The following is a 17,405-nucleotide window of genomic DNA, read 5'->3' as shown; positions in this document are numbered from 1 at the left end:
GGGTTATGGGCTGAGTGTGGGCCAGTGGGACCAGGAGAGAGTTAGCGTTCGTCGCGGACTAGTAGGGCCGAGATGGACTGTTTCTGTGCTGTAATTGTTATATGGTTATATAAATCAATGTGATGCTGGGCGGCTGAGCTTATGGGCCACAAGGTGCTGTTCTGTGCTGCATCTCTAAATAGATAAAGAATTAGATAGCCACTTGGGAATATCTGCAAGGCCAGAGGGCTAAATGGGGGGGGGGGGTGAGGATTCAAACTGACTGAATTTCCCCAGAGAGGGGAGTGTAAATTCAGTATATTGATTGGCTCCTTCTGTGCCATTGGAACTGGAAATTTTTAGTTCTGAAGAAAAGTATTTTTGGCTTGTGATATTTTCATTGATAAAGGAAGCTGTAAGGTGATTTAACTTGGGTGATTTGGGAAGAATCTAAATAAAGTAAATTAGAAGAACCTATACCCCTTTGCAGAAAATTTCAAAAACAAGCAACATGGATTTAATGTAAATAGGGAAGTTAGGAAATAAGTTAGGATCACCAAAAGAGTGCTTAGTGTTTGGAACTTGATGTCCAAGCGATGGCAGAGCCAAAACCTTCATTACATTTGTAAAACAAAACAAAACTACAGATCCTCCAGATCTAATGAAGGGCCTTGGACTTGAAATGATACTTTTTTTTGCATATTTGTGAAGTACTTAAATATTCACATTCAGAACCATAGCTGTGAGAGTGTATTGACTGGTTGCATTATGGCCTAGTACAGAAATACCAAAGCCCTTGAACAGAAAGGCCTCCAAAAGGTAATGGATACAGCCCAGTCCATTATGGGTAAAGCCCTCCCCACCATTGAGCACATCTTTATGGTGCGCTGTCCCAGGAATGCAGCCTCCATCATCAGGAACTCAGTGTTGTATATGATTACATATAGTTCAAAGTACATTTATTATTAAAGTATATATACTGTATGCAACCTTGTGATTTGTTATAGATGTACTTTGATAATAACTCTGAACTTTGATCATTTGCAGTGCTATTGGGCAAGTGCTAGAAGATGTGATTAAGCTGATTAGGTTTTTTTTCAACGAATTGGTTGCCTGCTGTGTTTTAAGTTTTCCACTCAATCACTTCATCACCATTCACTAGAAGACTAGCAGTAGCCTTTGCTTATTGCCTTTCTGTTGAAACCTCCCTTATCAGCCAAATGTATACACAATAGACTAGATGCTAGAGCTTGGAGCAAAAAACAAGCTGCTCTAGGAACAGAAAATTGAGCAGCATCTGTGGGGGAGATGTCCAGATAAAAGGTCGTGATCTGAAGTGTCAGCTGTCCATTTCCCTACAGAGGTGTTGTTTGACCCACTGTGTTCCTCCTGCAGCTCAATGGTTTTACTGTGGCTCATAAATACATAGAATTTATTTCTGAAGCTGCTTCAGTCATGTGCTGTAAGATTATTAGCTGCAATTTCTTCAGAGTTCCAATCAAAAGTTTACTAATATACAGCTTGTACAATTTCTTGAGTGAAAAACAGGTGTTTTCTCAGTCCCTGCATAATCTCTAAGAAAAGATGTGCTGGCATTGGAGTCCAAAGGAGGTTTATGAGAATGATTGTGGGAATGAAAGGGTTAATGTATGAAGAGCGATTAATGGTTCTGGACCTGTATCCACTGGAGTTTAGAAGAGTGAAGGAGGATCTCACTGAAAATTACCAAATATTGAAAGGCCAAGATAGATTGGAATTGACAAGGATGTTTCCAGTAGTGTGTGAGTCCAGGACCAGAGCGTACAGCCTCGGAATAGAAGGAGGTCCCTTTAGAACAGAGATGAGGAGGAATTTCTTTAGCTGGAGAACTGTGAATATATGGAATTCGTTGCCACAGACAGCTGTGGAGGCCAAGTCATTGGGTATATTTAAAGCAGAGTTTGATTGGGTATTTCATTAAGGATATCAAAAGTTATGAGGAGAAGGCAGAAGAATGGGGTTGAAAGGGAAAGTAAATTGGCCATGATTGAATGGCAAAGCAGACTGGATGGGCCGAATAGCCTAATTCTGCTCTTATGTCTTATGGTCTTAACAAATCCTTTGGATTATCTGATAGTAATTACTACCCTGGTATTATTGTGCATTAAACTGTGCTGCACTCTTCCTAAATTCAAATATAACTCTGAGCAACCACTTGAAATATTGTATTAAATACTCTTGCTCTCAACAGATAGGTATGATGAAGACAGTAGAGATCAAAAGGATGACAGACGAGAAGCATCAAGGAGATCCAGAGATCCCACATCCAAAGATAAGGTATGGAGTCAATTTCAGGCAGGATCATGATGAAATAAGATGTTAGATGTGTTGACCTTGCCACATTGTGTCTACAGTATTCCTGGAAGAGTGCATTTTCAACTCAAAGCGGATGTGCATGGTCAAGTTACTAGTTATGGGATAATTGGTCAGTTTATAACTTCACAGGGTGAACAATGATAAATATGCCTATAGCTGTTGAAGTCTCATTTCTTGAACATGCTAGTATGTATGCACCAAGTAATACAACAGTCAGGCTTGAGCTAAGCCATCTGGTCATTTATAAAATTTGACTTCATTTGTTTTGACTCTTTAAGGAAAAGAAGCAGATGTTCACATTCAACAAGGATCTCCTTCTTGCATTTGTTTATTTTGATCAAAGTTACTGTGGTTATCTGCTGGAGAAAGATCTTGAAGAAATTATTTATACTCTTGGACTCCACCTTTCACGGGCACAGGTACGCTTCTCTGTCAGGTTGTTTGAATTTGTGCGGTTGCAGTCTGGGGAACTTGTGTACTTCACATTCACTAATGGAATCCATAAAACAAGAATATTAGCTGAGTAAGAAAACACACTGTAACTAAAGATTCTCTGTCAGACACAACTAAGATCCCCATTAGTTCTGCAGGAGAAACCATGCAGTGGTTTCTCAGTTGTGTAGAAGTCTGGTATTTACATTTCCCAAGAGCAGAGGTTCCCAACCTGGAGTCCATGGACCCCTTAATGGTATTGGTCCATGGCATAAAGAAGTTGGGAACCCCTGTCCTAGACGAAGAAGATTAGGATTTCTAGCTAAAGATTAGTAAATTCACACCCTGAAGTGTGAGATGATCTCAGCTGGGCTTCCTTTGAACTCTTTGGGCAAAAGAGGAAAGATTCGGATAAAATAGTTAAATCCCATTACTCTACATTGAACCTTTCTGTATGTATCTTAAGATACTGGACTGCCTACAAATACTTCTGTTTAAAGTCTTGTACTATGAATTAAAGAAAGCTAAAATTGGAGAATGATAGATAACCTATCAAGAGCCAAGACTATCAGCAAAAGGATGCTGGAAAAAACAGTATTCTGGTATTGATCAAGAGTTTTTGATTTTTTTTTCTTATCAGGTTAAGAAGTTAATTAATAAGGTCGTACTACGTGAAACTTGTTCGTACAGGAAGCTAACAGATGGCAGTAAAGATGAAGTCAAAGTACCAGTGACAGAGAGCGAGGTGGAATCTGACCATTTGCTGGGTACTGGACTACGTTTATTGTACATGTCCTCACAATAATCCATTTGACCTCCTCATGTTTTGTACCAAAAATGCATTGCTTCGTGCCATAGTGCAATACGGCACTTCCCTTGCACATAGCCTCCTAATCAGTTTGTCTATCCAAATACTGGTAGATCCTGTCTCTCAGAATTGCTCCAATAAGTTCCCACTACTTGTGTCAGACTGAATACTTAGTTGTTCCCTGGCTTGTACTTGTTGATAACCCTTTTAAACAATGGAACAACATTAGCCACTTTCCTGTCTTCAGACATTTCACCAGTGGCCAGCCATGAAACAAGTCTCTCCTCAAGGGCTTTACAGTTTCCTCTCTAGCCTCTCGCCAAATCCAGGGATCACTTGGTCAGGCCCTAAGACTTGTGCACCTTAATGTGCTGTAAAACTGCAAGTGTTTCCTCCCTGGTAAGATGAATGTTCTCCAAAACACCACTTGTTTCCTTTATCTTTAGAGCAACCATGCTCTTCTCCTCAGTAAACAAGAAGTGTTCAACACCGACCCCATCTTCTGTGGTTTAAGGCATAGACAGCTCTGTTGATCTCCGAGGCCTTTCACTCTTCTTATAGCTGTGAAATGTCTTGGAATTTTCCTTAACTATATCTGCCATGCTCTCTTTGTCCTCCTGATTTCCCTTTTAAGAGTATTCTTAATCATTTTATTGTTATTAGCTAGATCTTGACCACTTAAATCCAACATATGCTTCCTTTCTTTTGACCAGAGCCTCAATATCTCTCATCCAGCCAATGTTCCCTAAACAGCCATGTTACACTTGACTCTAACAGGAACACACTGCTCCTGGACACCTGATATCCCACTCTTAAAAACCTCCTGTGTACCCTTCGTTCCATTCCCTTCCCTTCCCTTCAAACACGCTCACCCAACCAGTGTCTGCTAGATCCTGTCTGGTTCACCTCGAATTAACCAGGCTCCAGTTTAGGTCTCTAACCTGTGGAACTACCCTGTTCCATCACTATCTTAAAACTAGAATTAGGATCACTAGACCTAAAGTCCTCAGTGATTGCCACTTAAGTTACCTGCGATGCCTTGTTACTCAGACGAGGTCCAATACTGCACCCTCCTTAATAGGGCCCTCTGGATACTGACTCAGGAAACTTTCCTGGCCATAAATTCCACCATGCCAAGGCTCTTAATACCCTGGACAGTCTAGTCAGTATGGGGAAATACAATTCTTATTATTATTACAACTACCAGCAAAATATCTGTGCACCTGCACCCTAAGTACTCACTATTGGAGGAACGGAATCTGTAATACAGCCCCACTAGAGTGAACTTTCCACGCTAAGTTCATCAGCTTTGCCTGTTAAACCTTGTGCATTGAAATAAATGCAGATTAATTGATTATACTTTTCCCTGACTTTACTATCCTGATTACTTGACTTGCTCTCATTGGTTCCCACTTTATCCTGTGATATGTTGCTGCTCAGTTTCACCCCTCCCCCCCCCCCCCCCCCCCCCCTCAATCTTGTTATAGCCTTCCTGTGTGGCACTATCAAACTTCCCAGTAAAGACTTTGGCCCCTTTCTGGTTCAAGTCAAACCCATACAGGTCTCCTGTACTTCAAGAATCCCAATGGTCTACAAACTTGAATCCTTGCCCCTTGCACCAGCTGTTCAGCTACAAATTCATCTGCCTTGTTCTCTTTCTGAGTTAATAGCATTTGGCACCAAGAATAATGTGGAGGTCACTACCATTGAGGTTCTGCTTTTAATTGGTTGGAATTAATTGTCAATTACAGTCGGCCCTCCTTAACCGCAGGGGATTGGTTCCAGGACCCCTCGCGAATACCAAAATTCGCGGATGCTCAATCCCTTATTCAACCTGTCTTAATCCGGTGGACATTAGGACCCGGTGCCAGAGCTCTGAATGCGCAGTGTTTCTGTTCACGAAAATAATCACAATCACGATTGAAAATAAAGTGGAAATAATAAAGTGATTGGAATGAGATGAAACACCATCGGTCATTGGAAAAGTGTTAGACTACAGTCGGTCAACGATCGGAACAATTTTAAAGGATAAAGTGAGAAAGGCTCTGCCCCGATGAAAGCTGCAATTATTACTAAGCAACACAGTGGTTTAATTATTAGGTTTTAGGGTTTTGAGTTTTTGATGCTCCACATCAACCCGGCACGGTGGAGAGTGCACTAGGAAGCGATCTGTCCCGAGTCCCAAGAACTTCCATTCCCGAGCCTGGCACTGAAACATACGCTCTTAAGTGTTTTATATGCATAGAAAGGTAAACAGTGGTGGATGTGGGTAATTTGCTGCAAAAATTACAAAAAAGTGAAAAGGCACGAGCAGAAACGGAGCTTAAAGCACATCAGCAGAAATCTGAAAATAAGGATTAAGGTTAATGAGCCAGTATAAAATTAAGCCAATTTAATTTCTAAATGAATGGAAGCATAATAATAAATGTCTGTAAAACCTTACTTGACTATCATAAAATACTGAACTTTGTACTCCATTATTTGTCTGCAACTTTTACTTGATTCCCAAGTGTAAATACATAGTAAAAAAAAATTGAGAGTGTTGGTGATCATTCCATCTAACCCCCTAGTTAACTAGTTTTTACTGAAAGATTGTTTACCTCAAATGTTTACTGCATTTTCTCTTCCCACCATCTGCTGCATACTTCTACCATTTCTCTACTTATTGAACTTTGTGCTTTCGACAAACTCAAACCATTCCCACTCCCTCAATGTTTGAAGGTGCCCAAATTCTTTTCCATAAGATAATTACAGAACAGGGAATTAACTTTCATCCCATTACAATGAGTTAAATTTTGAATCCAGGTTGTGTAGATAACATTATTCTTCATATCCATTTTAGGAAACAAGCTGTTGTTGCCAAATCTAATAGTAAAACCAGAAGCTAATGAAAAGACAGAAAACAACAATCTGATAGTGTACAATGGAACAATGGTAGATGTGGGTAATTTGCTGCAAAAATTACAAAAAAGTGAAAAGGCACGAGCAGAAATGGAACTTAAAGCACAGACTCTGGAGGCAAAGATCGGTAAGAAAATGGTTCTGTTGCTGATCGTATTTCACTGTCAGTGTCCTCTGTCAATCTCTTGTGACCCAACCTTTCATCAATGTTATTTAATATAAGTTCTGATTCTTGGGGTAATGTTCTTTGAGCTTGATGATCTGCATCATCTCACCCAAGTAATGAGTATTGACAGATGACTGATCAGCATTGACAGTGAGTGTAAAGAAACTTATCTCCATTTATTTTCTTCTTAAAGCCTTAATGCCTGCCCTGTGTGTCAACTCTCAACTTGCTGTCTGTTAAGTGAAATGTGCTGTGTTGAAAGTTCTGTATCATTCCATGATTACAAATTTGAATATAGAACACTACACCATAGTACAGGCCCTTCGGCCCAGATGTTGTGTTGACCTTTTAACCACCTCGAAGATCAATTCTACCCTTCCCTCAGTGGATTGTTGCTGATATTTTGATAGTGGATCATAAATTTGATCTTGTGAACCTATTGGCCCATATTTCTGACCTGTTGATAACTTGTAGTAGTTTCAGAAAGATTCAAATAAAATACTGCAGATGCTGGAGATCAAAGTAAAAGAAAATGTAGAGTGTACTCCAAATGTCTGGCAGAATCTGCAGAGAGAAAGGGTGCAGATTCAGATCAGTAACTTCAAGCAGTTCTGATGAAAGGTCATTGACTTCCCAGTTCTTGCTCCACTGTCTTTCAGGTTATCTCTGATCAAGTGTTCACCCAATTAGTGTCTTTGACTAGGTAAAGGCATAAATTTGATCTTATTTTGTACAGAGGAAGGGAAAAAGCAGATATCTAATATGGAAACTGCCAGCAGAAGCTTGTCTACAGAAATGAAAGAAAACAAGAAATACCTGGCCCGAGCTGAGGAAAATCTGAAAGTGTATGAGGAAGCCAAACTGCGTTTTGAACAACAGTTGATTAACACCAATAAGAAACTGTCATCAGTTATGGAGGAAATTCACAGTGTCCTTAAAAAGGTAAATATGGATGTTTGCCCAGTGTTATCTCATCGTCACAAGGATGGGAAAGAATAAATTTCCACTTGTACAAGTCATTCATGTCTGAAGAACTTCATAAATAAATGCATTTGAAGTGTGGTAAATGTTTGCAAAGTGCTTTTGTTTTTCTGCAATGTATTCGGGTTGTCTATGCAACCAAGGTGTCTCCCTGAGCTAGTCCCGTATCCCTCAACCTTTCTTATTTATATATTTATTTAATACATTGTAATTGTACACACCTCTACCACTTCATCTGGCAGCTCATTCCATATACCTGCCACCCTTTGTGTGAGGGAACAAGATGCCCTTTTAAATCTTTCCCTTCTCATCTTAAACCTGTGCCCTTTACTTTTAAATTTCCCTATGCTGTGACCACCCACCTTGCTACGCCATTCAGGATTTTATAAACTTCTATACGATCACTACTCAGCCTCCTTTGCTCATGGAAAACAGCTCCAGCATATCCAACTCTAAAAATATTTTGAATTTCATTCCTTGTTCCTTTCTGAATAGCAGCAAGAGGTATCTACAAAGGAGGCACAGTATATGTGTTAAAGGCTTTAAAAATTACATTATTAGAGTTATATAAAGAATAAAAATACAGAAAGAATTATTTCTAAAGTAATAAAAGAATTAATAATAACTTTCAAGCCACCCACACAGTACACTTCCAGGGAGCCATAGATCTCCCCTCTTGCCCCCCCTCCCCCCCCCCCCCCCCCCCCGCTCCCTAGAGAAGATCTCCACTTGCACAAAGAAATTGCTTTTTTTCACCCTTCAGGATCCTTCAAAATCGTTCATAACTTTTAACCAGAAAATTTTTCCAGATAAACATGTTTCTCCCCATTATCTACTCTCAAGGTTGTAGACTGGTAGCCAGTACATTTTACAAACATTGCTGTAGACTAGTTCCCTTGTACTTTCTCAAAACATTCCAACATCCCAGACTATCACCATTTTCTCTTACAAACTTCCATTTTGTGCTACACATTTGAGCATTTACCTAAAAGGAATCAGTTAACTCTTTCCTTACAGCATCCAATTACAATCTCTTGTAACTCAACTTCTCTAGTCCTAGCAATATCCTTGCAAATCTTTTCTGCATCTTTGCTTGCTTAATCACATTACTGAGGATTTTTCTTTTGTTTTTGTCATTGTTTCCTCTAGTAATTTCCTGATCTTGAGCTGTCAGAGTCTGCACAGCAAAATCTTCGGGCAGTTGGTTTAGGGATCATTACAGCAGTCTTAGTCCTTTCTTTGTAAGACAGAATCCAATCTCACAAGTCTATGCACCCAGCAATTTATGTGCATCTCTTACCTCTTGCACCTTAAATTAATATTTGATATTTAATCAGATGTGCATAAAATTTGCAGCATCTCTTAAGTGACTTTTTAATATTTGATTCAACTTGTTTCTATTTAGTTCATTATATTCCTTTTTTTTAAAACAGGGGGAAATCTCAGATGAAGACAAAAGTAAAAAGTCAAAGGAAAATGGAGCACCTGCATGATGTGGATGTGTGATGTAGATACCTGGGTAGTCGACCATATTGTTATAAAATGATTTTACTGCATTGCAGTTGGCTGAACTACTGCATGTGTAATGGATTTTTGTAGTTTTGGGGTGTGTTTGTAGAAAAAAAAAGATGTACAGAGTTCTGATAACTGTGAACTGTTTAAAAAAAAAATTAGCAAAGGTGGAATTCCTAACTGCTTCAAAGATTAGTAGTTAGTCAACTGAAGATACCTTTGCATTGCTAAATGTTTTTAGAAGAACATTAACTTTTTATGTTAATAAATTACAAGAAACCAGATGCTTTAACTGGTCATGTTGTATTCTCCAGCTGTATGGAGTTTCAAACTTTAAACACCCAATTACTTAAATCATTCATGATTATGCTTAAACTATGATCATAATTTCACTGTAAATGGTTGTGAAGATAACACTAAATGTATTAGATAGAAAAATCTGCATTGGTTGATAGTGGCAGGGTGTGGGGGTGGTCTCTATATACAACAAAACATCTGTGTAAAATATTTCATTCACTTAATCACTGCGATCCCAATTAGGCAGATCAGGGATGTGCATGTATTGAGGTCACCAAGCATCCTTCTGGGATCTTCAATTCAGTATGCAGGAGGCAGAGGTTAGATTGAAATTGTGTGATTGGGCCTGTAGCATCAAAGAAGCAACCAAGTCAGACCAGAGCCCAGACTTGCAGTCTCATACTCTAGAATCTGGTTCTAGAGTGTGGGATAAGAATTGGATAAAGCTAGAAATCATTAATTGGTGTTTTAGAATTAAAACATTTTAACCTGTTTCAGATCACATTAAACTATTTCTGAAAATTGCATTACTGTGACTGGCCTCTAACCAGTGCCAAATGCATTGCTGCCGAGTATTTAATGTCATCTCATGGTCGGGTCTGATGAAGATATCAAAAAGTTCCATCTGAAATGAAAACAAAATGTTGGAAACAACCAGGAAGTCTAGCGGTGTTGGTGGAAAGAGAAGCAGTCTTGTTTCCAATCTCAGGCCCAGCTGCACTGCTATCAGTTGGGTAATAAGACCAGTCTAGCATTCATTCGCCTATCCCTCTCCAGCACCCTTTCACACTTATCACTACTTAAAGCTACTAACATTGCAGCTTATAGGTGCACTATCCATGTTGCAAGGCGGAAATTCACTGTCTTCTTATTTATTTTAGCAATACAGCGTAGAGTAGGTCCTTTCAGCTCTTAGAGCCACACTGCCCCAGCAACCCCTGACAAATCTAATCCTGGGCCCATTTACAATGACCAATTAACCTACCCTGTACATCTTTGGACTGTAGGATGAACCTGCTGAGGAGATTTACAAGGATGTTCCCTGGATTGGAGACTGTGCCTTACCAGAATAGGATGAGTGAGCTTGGCCTTTTCTCCTTGGAGCGACGGAGGATTAGGGATGTATAAGATGATGAGAGGTATTGATCATGTGGATAGTCAAGAGGCTTTCTCCCAGGGCTGAAATGGCTGACACGAGGGGGCACAGTTTTAAGGTGCTTGGATGTAGGTACAAGGGGGGTGTCAGAGGTAAGTTTCTCCACACAGAGAGTGGTGGGTGCGTGGAATGCACAGCTGGCAATTGTCGTGGATTTGCATACAATACAGTCTTTTAAGAGACTCGGGTACATGGAGTTTAGAAAAATAGAGTGCAATGTGGTAGGGTAATTCTAGACAGTTTCTTGAGTCAGTTATGTGGCTGGCACAACATTGAGGGCCGAAGTGCCTGTAATATACTGTAGGTTCCTATTTCTATGAAACTGCAGTACCTGGGAAAACCCCATGCATTACATGTGGTGGGCAGACAGAAACAACGTACAGAATGGCACTGGAGTTGAACTCCAAACTCCAGAATGCCCCAAGCTTGAATAGTGTCCTGCTAACCACTGCACTACTGTGGCCCCCCCCAAAAAAAAACCCACAGTATTTCAATGGTGGGGTCAAAAAGAACCAATCTCTAAACTCTTCCAATTGTCCAGCAACAGGTAAGCAGCACAAACCCATTGATGAATCAACTGTTTCGTGCTGGTGAAATACCAAACAAACTCCAAAGAAATTCCATGCTGCCTCTTTTTGGGATTTGACCTCCTGCCTTCTCATCCCATTGATATATTCCTCCAACAGCGATGTAATATTATTTATAATTCCGTGTTTTCATGCTGTCATTAAATTTTATATATTGCTCCTTGGTCACAATCAGTCCCAGCAAAGGTGCATCTAAATAATGCTTTCAACACGCAAGCAAAGCATAAACACAAGATTCTGTTGTGGACTCCGATGAAAGAACAAAGTGTAAGAGGGTAAGCAAGAGATTCTGATGAAGGGTCAAAACATAAACAGGAGATGTTACAGATGCTGGAAATCTTGAAGAACAAGATTGTTGAAGGAGTTGCCAGCAGTAGCATCTTGTATGCAGACAGATTACTGCTAAGGCTAACAGAGTCCATGATCAGTTGTGGCTTTCTGCTCTTCAAATTTATTAGCAGCTGATGTAACACCTATTATCACTTCTCTTTATTGAAACTTGATTGAGTGCCTTTCTTCTTTAACTTTCTATAACCTGGATAGCTGATGGCTGATGAGAAGGATAGGGAAACTTTGTCCCTTGACCTTACACCAATAGCCACCAGCTCAGAAACCTGCACAAGATGTTCTTTTGGCTGTGTGTGAAAATGTTCGAACAAGAGCCAATATGTAGTCCTTCTGCTAACACCCCATAATGAGGTCACACACAGGTACTGTCTTGAACAAATTGGCAGCAGAATAGGATGATGGTGAGGTGCCGTCATTATGAAAACATTAGTCCAGCAAATGGGTAAATATATATGAGAGGAATTCAAAACTGAATTGCATCAATTTTAATGAAAGAAGTCTTAACTAGTAAGGGAGGTGAATTCAAAAGAACTGTGATGTTATACAATCACTGAGACCTGGTTGAAAGATGGGCAACTCATTGTGTTGGGGTACAGAATTTTCAGATGAGATGTAAAAGAGGAGGTGGCATTATATTTGTTAAGATGGTCATTGCTAAATATTGAGTGAGGATATCTCATTCTTCAAACAAGGCCAGATGGATTAAGATTAGGAGCAAGCAGGGTGTTGTCACTTTGCTGGAGTGTACAGTCAATGAGTTTTAGTACTAGGAATTTTAATTTCCCAAATATTAACTAGGATTGCCTTACCATGAAGGGGTTAGTAGGGGTGGAATCTTTGAGGTCTGTCCAAAAGAGCTTTTTAACACTAAGTAAATAGACCAATGAGGAAAGCAGCTTTGCCGGATCTCAGGGAATGTGGCCAATTAGATGGAAAGAGCATTTTCAACAAAGTGGCCAGCTCAGTATTTTTCAAAATGATTATGGGAAAAAGATAGGTATGGACCAAGAATAAAGGTCTTAAACTGGGGGAAGACCAATAGCAAAATAAGGCAGAACTTTGCAAGGGTAGACTGGGAGCATCTACTTGCAGGTAGTCAGCATCTACACAGTGAGATACATTCAAAGGAGAAGCAGCAAAAGTTCAGGGCCAACATGTTCTTGTAAGGGTAAACAATCCAAATGCTGGCAAATGGGATTATCTTAGGGCAACTTGGTCAGCAAGAGTCTGTCCCATGCTGTTTCACTTTATGAACTGGTTGGTCATATGACCTGGAATGACAATTTAGGATCTGTACTTGTGATGTTAAATGACAATTTGAAAGGGGAAGTTAGGAATAAGGATTTGTTTTGTTTCACACAAGTGGTGTGGACATCATTGGGAGGTCAACATTTAATGATCATTCTTAGTTGCCCTTGAAGATTGCTTTCTTAGCATCTGCATTCTACATGAAGGTATTTTAGTTCTATTTGGAAATGAGCTACAACGTTGTAACCTGAAAAAAAATGCTGCTGTATTTCCAAGCTGTTGCTTTTTTTTCCTCCTAAATTATGGATTTGATAGAATCCGATGGGATAGATAACTCTGTAGACTTGGTGCACATTGTGTACTCTAGGTGTGAGGATCCTTATCAAAAGAGTTCGTGGATGATGGCAATTTGAAACTGCGCCCATCAAATCCATTGGAATCAAATGTCAGGAAGTGAATACATTTGATAGGTGATATTCAAGTCTAGAGATGGTGCCGCAGTTCGGGGTTGAATTTCTCCCAGTTTGTGGGATGCTGGTAAACCATCCATATACTCCACCTCGCCACTCTCAGAGTTTTGCAATAACCCCGGAAGAACATCGGCATGATAAATACAAGGCTGGCAATGCCTGATTTAAAGTCCCAAACATCAAAAAAGTTCAACTTTATTTGCCATATGCATTTAATAATTATAAAGAATTATATAAATTAAAGTTAGAGGTTAAAATACTGATAAGGAATAAAATGTGCATATCAGCCATGTATTTACAATGTAACCATCATTACAAAATCTGATTTAAAGTACAGTGTAGTGATGGGGTGGGGGCTAACTAGAATGATCAGATTAACCGCCTGGGGGCAGAAACTTGGTGTGAAGAAAGATGATGTGAAATTTTTGTTGTAATAGTTCTATTGTGCTTTCCAGAAAGGCGGTTTGCAGGATGGGTAGTGTCCGTAATGATTTTTTTCTGTCCACTTCTTTATCCCAAGCCCTGCAGTGATGGTAGACATTAGCCAGTGACCTTCTCTGCTGACTTGTTTGCTGCAGTTTTGGTGCCATGAGAGGTGACCTGATAGAGGTGTATAAGATGATGAGAGGCATTGATCGTGTGGATAGTCAGAGGCTTTTTACTCAGAGAACGGTGAGTGCGTGGAATGGGCTGCCGACAACGGTGGTGAAGGCAGTTACGATAGGGTCTTTTAAGAGACTTTTGGATGGAATTAAGAAAAATAGAGGGCTCTGGGTAAGCCTAGTAATTATTAGGGACATGTTCGGCACAACTTTGTGGGCCGAAGGGCCTATAGGTTTTCTATGTTTCAAACCAGGCAAGTTAATAGCAGCAGCATAATGAAGAAAGCCAAGAGCCTTTCTAATGGTATATAATGATGATAATGAACACTTCCTAAATCCCCGTGGTCAGGGTTTAAAACCTCCTTGCAATGTAAAACCTTCAAGAACCGGTCTGTTTTGAAACTGAAAAGGTGCTTATAAATACAGCACCCAAAAAATATCAAATTCGTGCTGTAACTCTGAAACACCGTGGTTTGGAACCCTCTATTCCATTTCGAATATGTTGTGCAGTTTAGTGGGTCAATGCGATTATCCTGGGAAGCAGGCTTGGGCGCCGTGGGAGCGACACTGTTCACAGCTCGTCCTTTACAAGGACTCCTCCCCGTGGAATGTCTGGGTTTTCTCCGAGTCCTCTGGTTTCCTCCCACGGTCTAAAGACGTACCGGATGGTTCAAATGGTCATTGTAAATTGTCCCATAACTAGTAAATCGGAGCTGACGGGGGACGCGGGGCGGTGCAGCTCAGGCGGCTGTGTAGCGGTTACTTTAAAATAAACACAAACCGCTTGGACTCTGCACGACGCGCTCCTCGAACAACAAAGTTGGAAATCAAAGAAAATACGTTCGATCCTTTATTAACAAATCAGCAAAAACGAGCTGTCCTGTAACGATAAAAAAAATAATGAAACTAAAACAAACGATATACCGAAATATATGTATTCAAACAGCGTTAGTGAATTTAGCGTATTTAAACGTACAGAGCCAAGCGGTCAAAAAATATATACTGCCAACCCCCACCTACTCCCCGCTGTAACCAGACTATAACCAACTACAAACAAAATCATGAATACATGCTGAAACTATACATTCACATCTACCACGTGTTAAGTTACCCACAGCATCGCGCAACACAAAATACGATACATACAGAAAATACAAATGCATGGTTCCTACAGACTGGAAGGGTCTATCCCGCGCTGTACCTCAAAACAAAATAAAAGTCAATATTGATGATTACTCTCTGTTTTCTATGCAAAGAACACACAAAACTCAAAAATAATTTCACAATCCACCAAGCTGACCTGAACGCAAATGTAGGGGAATAAATTTTAAGAATAAATCATTAAAGCCATTCCTGTGGTTCTTAAAAGTCCATATGCTTTGTAGCTGCCAACAGTCATAAAATCTATTCCATATAAGAATCTGATATGTTTTGCAGCCTTTTTAGACAAAGTGCAGAGGGAAGAAGTTATACTCTCCATAGGGGTCTGAAAGTTCTCCAGGTGGATTGTGGAGTTGGAATAGGGGTGATCTGCACCAGGTGCACAGAGCGGCTGCTCCTCAGAGAATGTTCAAAGGAACTAAGGCTACAGCTCGATGACCTTCGGCTCATATAGGAGAACAGGGAGGTGATAGATACCAGCTACAGGGAGGTGGTCACCTCTAGATTGCAGGAGGCAGGTAACCAGGTGGTATGGAACATAGAAATCTACAGCTCATTACAGGCCCTTCAGCCCACAATGTTGTGCCGACCATGTAACCTACTCCAGAAACTGCCTAGAATTTTCCTAGCACATAGCCCTCGATCTCTCTAAGCTCCGTGTACCTATCTAAGAGGCTCTTAAAAGACCCTATTGTATCCACCTCCACCACATTCGCCAGCAGTGCATTCCACACACACTCCACTGTCCAGTGAAAAACTTACCCCTGACATCCCCTTGGTACCCACTTCCAAGCACCTTAAAACTATGCCCCTTTGTGTTCATCATTTCAGCCCTGGGAAAAAGCCTCTGGCTATCCACACAATCAATGCCTCTCGTCATCTTATACACCTCTATCAGGTCACCTCTCATCCTCTGTCGCTCCAAGGAGAAAAGGCCAAGTTCACTCAACCTATTCTCATAAAGTTCACCTCCAATCCAGGCAACATCCTTGTAAATCTCCTCTGCACTCTCTCTATGGTATCCACATCCTTCCTGTAGTGAGGTGACCAGAACTGAACACAGTACTCCAAATGGGGTCTGACCAAGGTCTTATATAACTGTAGCATTATCTCGTGGCTCTTGAACTCAATCCCATAGTTGATGAAAGCCAACACTCCATATGCCTTCTTAGCAACACTGTCAACCTGCGCAGCAGCTTTGAGTGTCCTATGGACATGGACCCCAAGATCTCTCTGATCCTCCACACTGCCAAGAATCTTACCATTAATACTATATTCTGTCTTCAAATTTGACCTACCAAAATGAACCACTTCATACTTACCTGGGTTGAAGTCCATCTGCCACTTCTCAGCCTAGTTCTGCATCCTATCGATGTCCCTCTATAACCTCTGACAACTCTCCAGAACACCCAGAACACCCCAACCTTTGAGTCAACAGTAAGCTTACTAATCTACCCTTCTACTTCTTCATCCAGGTCATTTATAAAAATCACAAAGAGGAGGGGTCCCAGAACAGAACCCTGTGGAAACACCACTGGTCACCATCCTCCATGTGGAATACAAACCATCTACAGCCACCCTTTGCTTTCTGTGGTTAAGCCAATTCTGGATCCACAAAGCAAGGTCTCCTTGGATCCCATGCCTCCTTACTTTCTGAAGGAGCCGTGCAAGGTGGGCCTTATCAAATGCCTTACTGACTGTCAGAAGAAGGAAGGGAAATGGGTAGCCAGTGCAGAGTTCCCCTCTGACTGTTCCTCTCAATAATAGTTATACCACTTTGGATACTGCTGAGGGAGACAACCTACCAGGGAGGAGCTGCAGTGACCAGGTCTCTGGTGCTGTGGCTCAGAAGAGAAGAGAGGTGAAGAGGACTGCAGTGGTGATAGGAGATCCCGTAGACAGAGGAACAGAGACGAGGTTCTCTGGGCACAATAGAGGCAGCCAGATGGCATGTTGCCTCTCAGGTGCCAGGGTCAAGGATGTCTTGGATTGGGTCCATAGTTTCCCCAAGAGGGAGCCAGAAGTCTTAATGCTTATTGGCACCAATAACGTACAGTACCTACAGAAAGTATTGTTATGTCCATGGCTCCCTCATTTTTGAGAATCGCAAGATCACTATTAAGTCAGTTCAGGAGACCCAGGAAATGAGAGAAAGACATGCAGAATCCACAAAGAGTTTGGAATGTGTCCTGGCCTTCAAAAGGCGGAACCATTGATAACGGCTATTGTCTCTTGGAGACAGAATTGTGTATTGAATACTGTACGATGCATCGAAGCCCCCAGGCAATGAACCGAGGGGGGGTTGGTGGAGGGATTGCATCATCCCAACCTGATTGACATCTGAGACCCTGTGAGTCAGGATAAAAGAGGGTCTGGGGAACAGCCCCTTCAGATGCACCAGA

At 40.9% G+C, this 17,405-nt stretch overlaps 1 protein-coding gene across 2 annotated transcripts in view; it reads left to right on the top strand.

Moving 5' to 3' along the window:
• The window catches only part of ccar1 (cell division cycle and apoptosis regulator 1), a 66,779-nt gene extending 57,358 nt beyond the window's left edge, over positions 1–9,421 (top strand). For both annotated transcript variants that reach the window (XM_059947312.1, XM_059947313.1), the window contains exons 20-25: positions 2,210–2,295; positions 2,613–2,753; positions 3,407–3,533; positions 6,417–6,602; positions 7,378–7,583; positions 9,056–9,421. In XM_059947312.1, the coding sequence (XP_059803295.1) occupies positions 2,210–2,295; positions 2,613–2,753; positions 3,407–3,533; positions 6,417–6,602; positions 7,378–7,583; positions 9,056–9,115 (806 nt within the window). In that variant the 3' untranslated portion in view covers positions 9,116–9,421. The remainder of the gene's footprint in view (positions 1–2,209; positions 2,296–2,612; positions 2,754–3,406; positions 3,534–6,416; positions 6,603–7,377; positions 7,584–9,055) is intronic.
• Positions 9,422–17,405: the final 7,984 nt, after the last annotated feature.

This window comes from Hypanus sabinus, chromosome 22 (assembly GCF_030144855.1).
Source record: "Hypanus sabinus isolate sHypSab1 chromosome 22, sHypSab1.hap1, whole genome shotgun sequence".
Taxonomy (NCBI): Eukaryota; Metazoa; Chordata; class Chondrichthyes; order Myliobatiformes; family Dasyatidae; genus Hypanus; species Hypanus sabinus.
The sequence above is the reverse complement of the archived record's forward strand: the minus strand, read 5'-3'. Positions and strand labels throughout refer to the sequence as shown.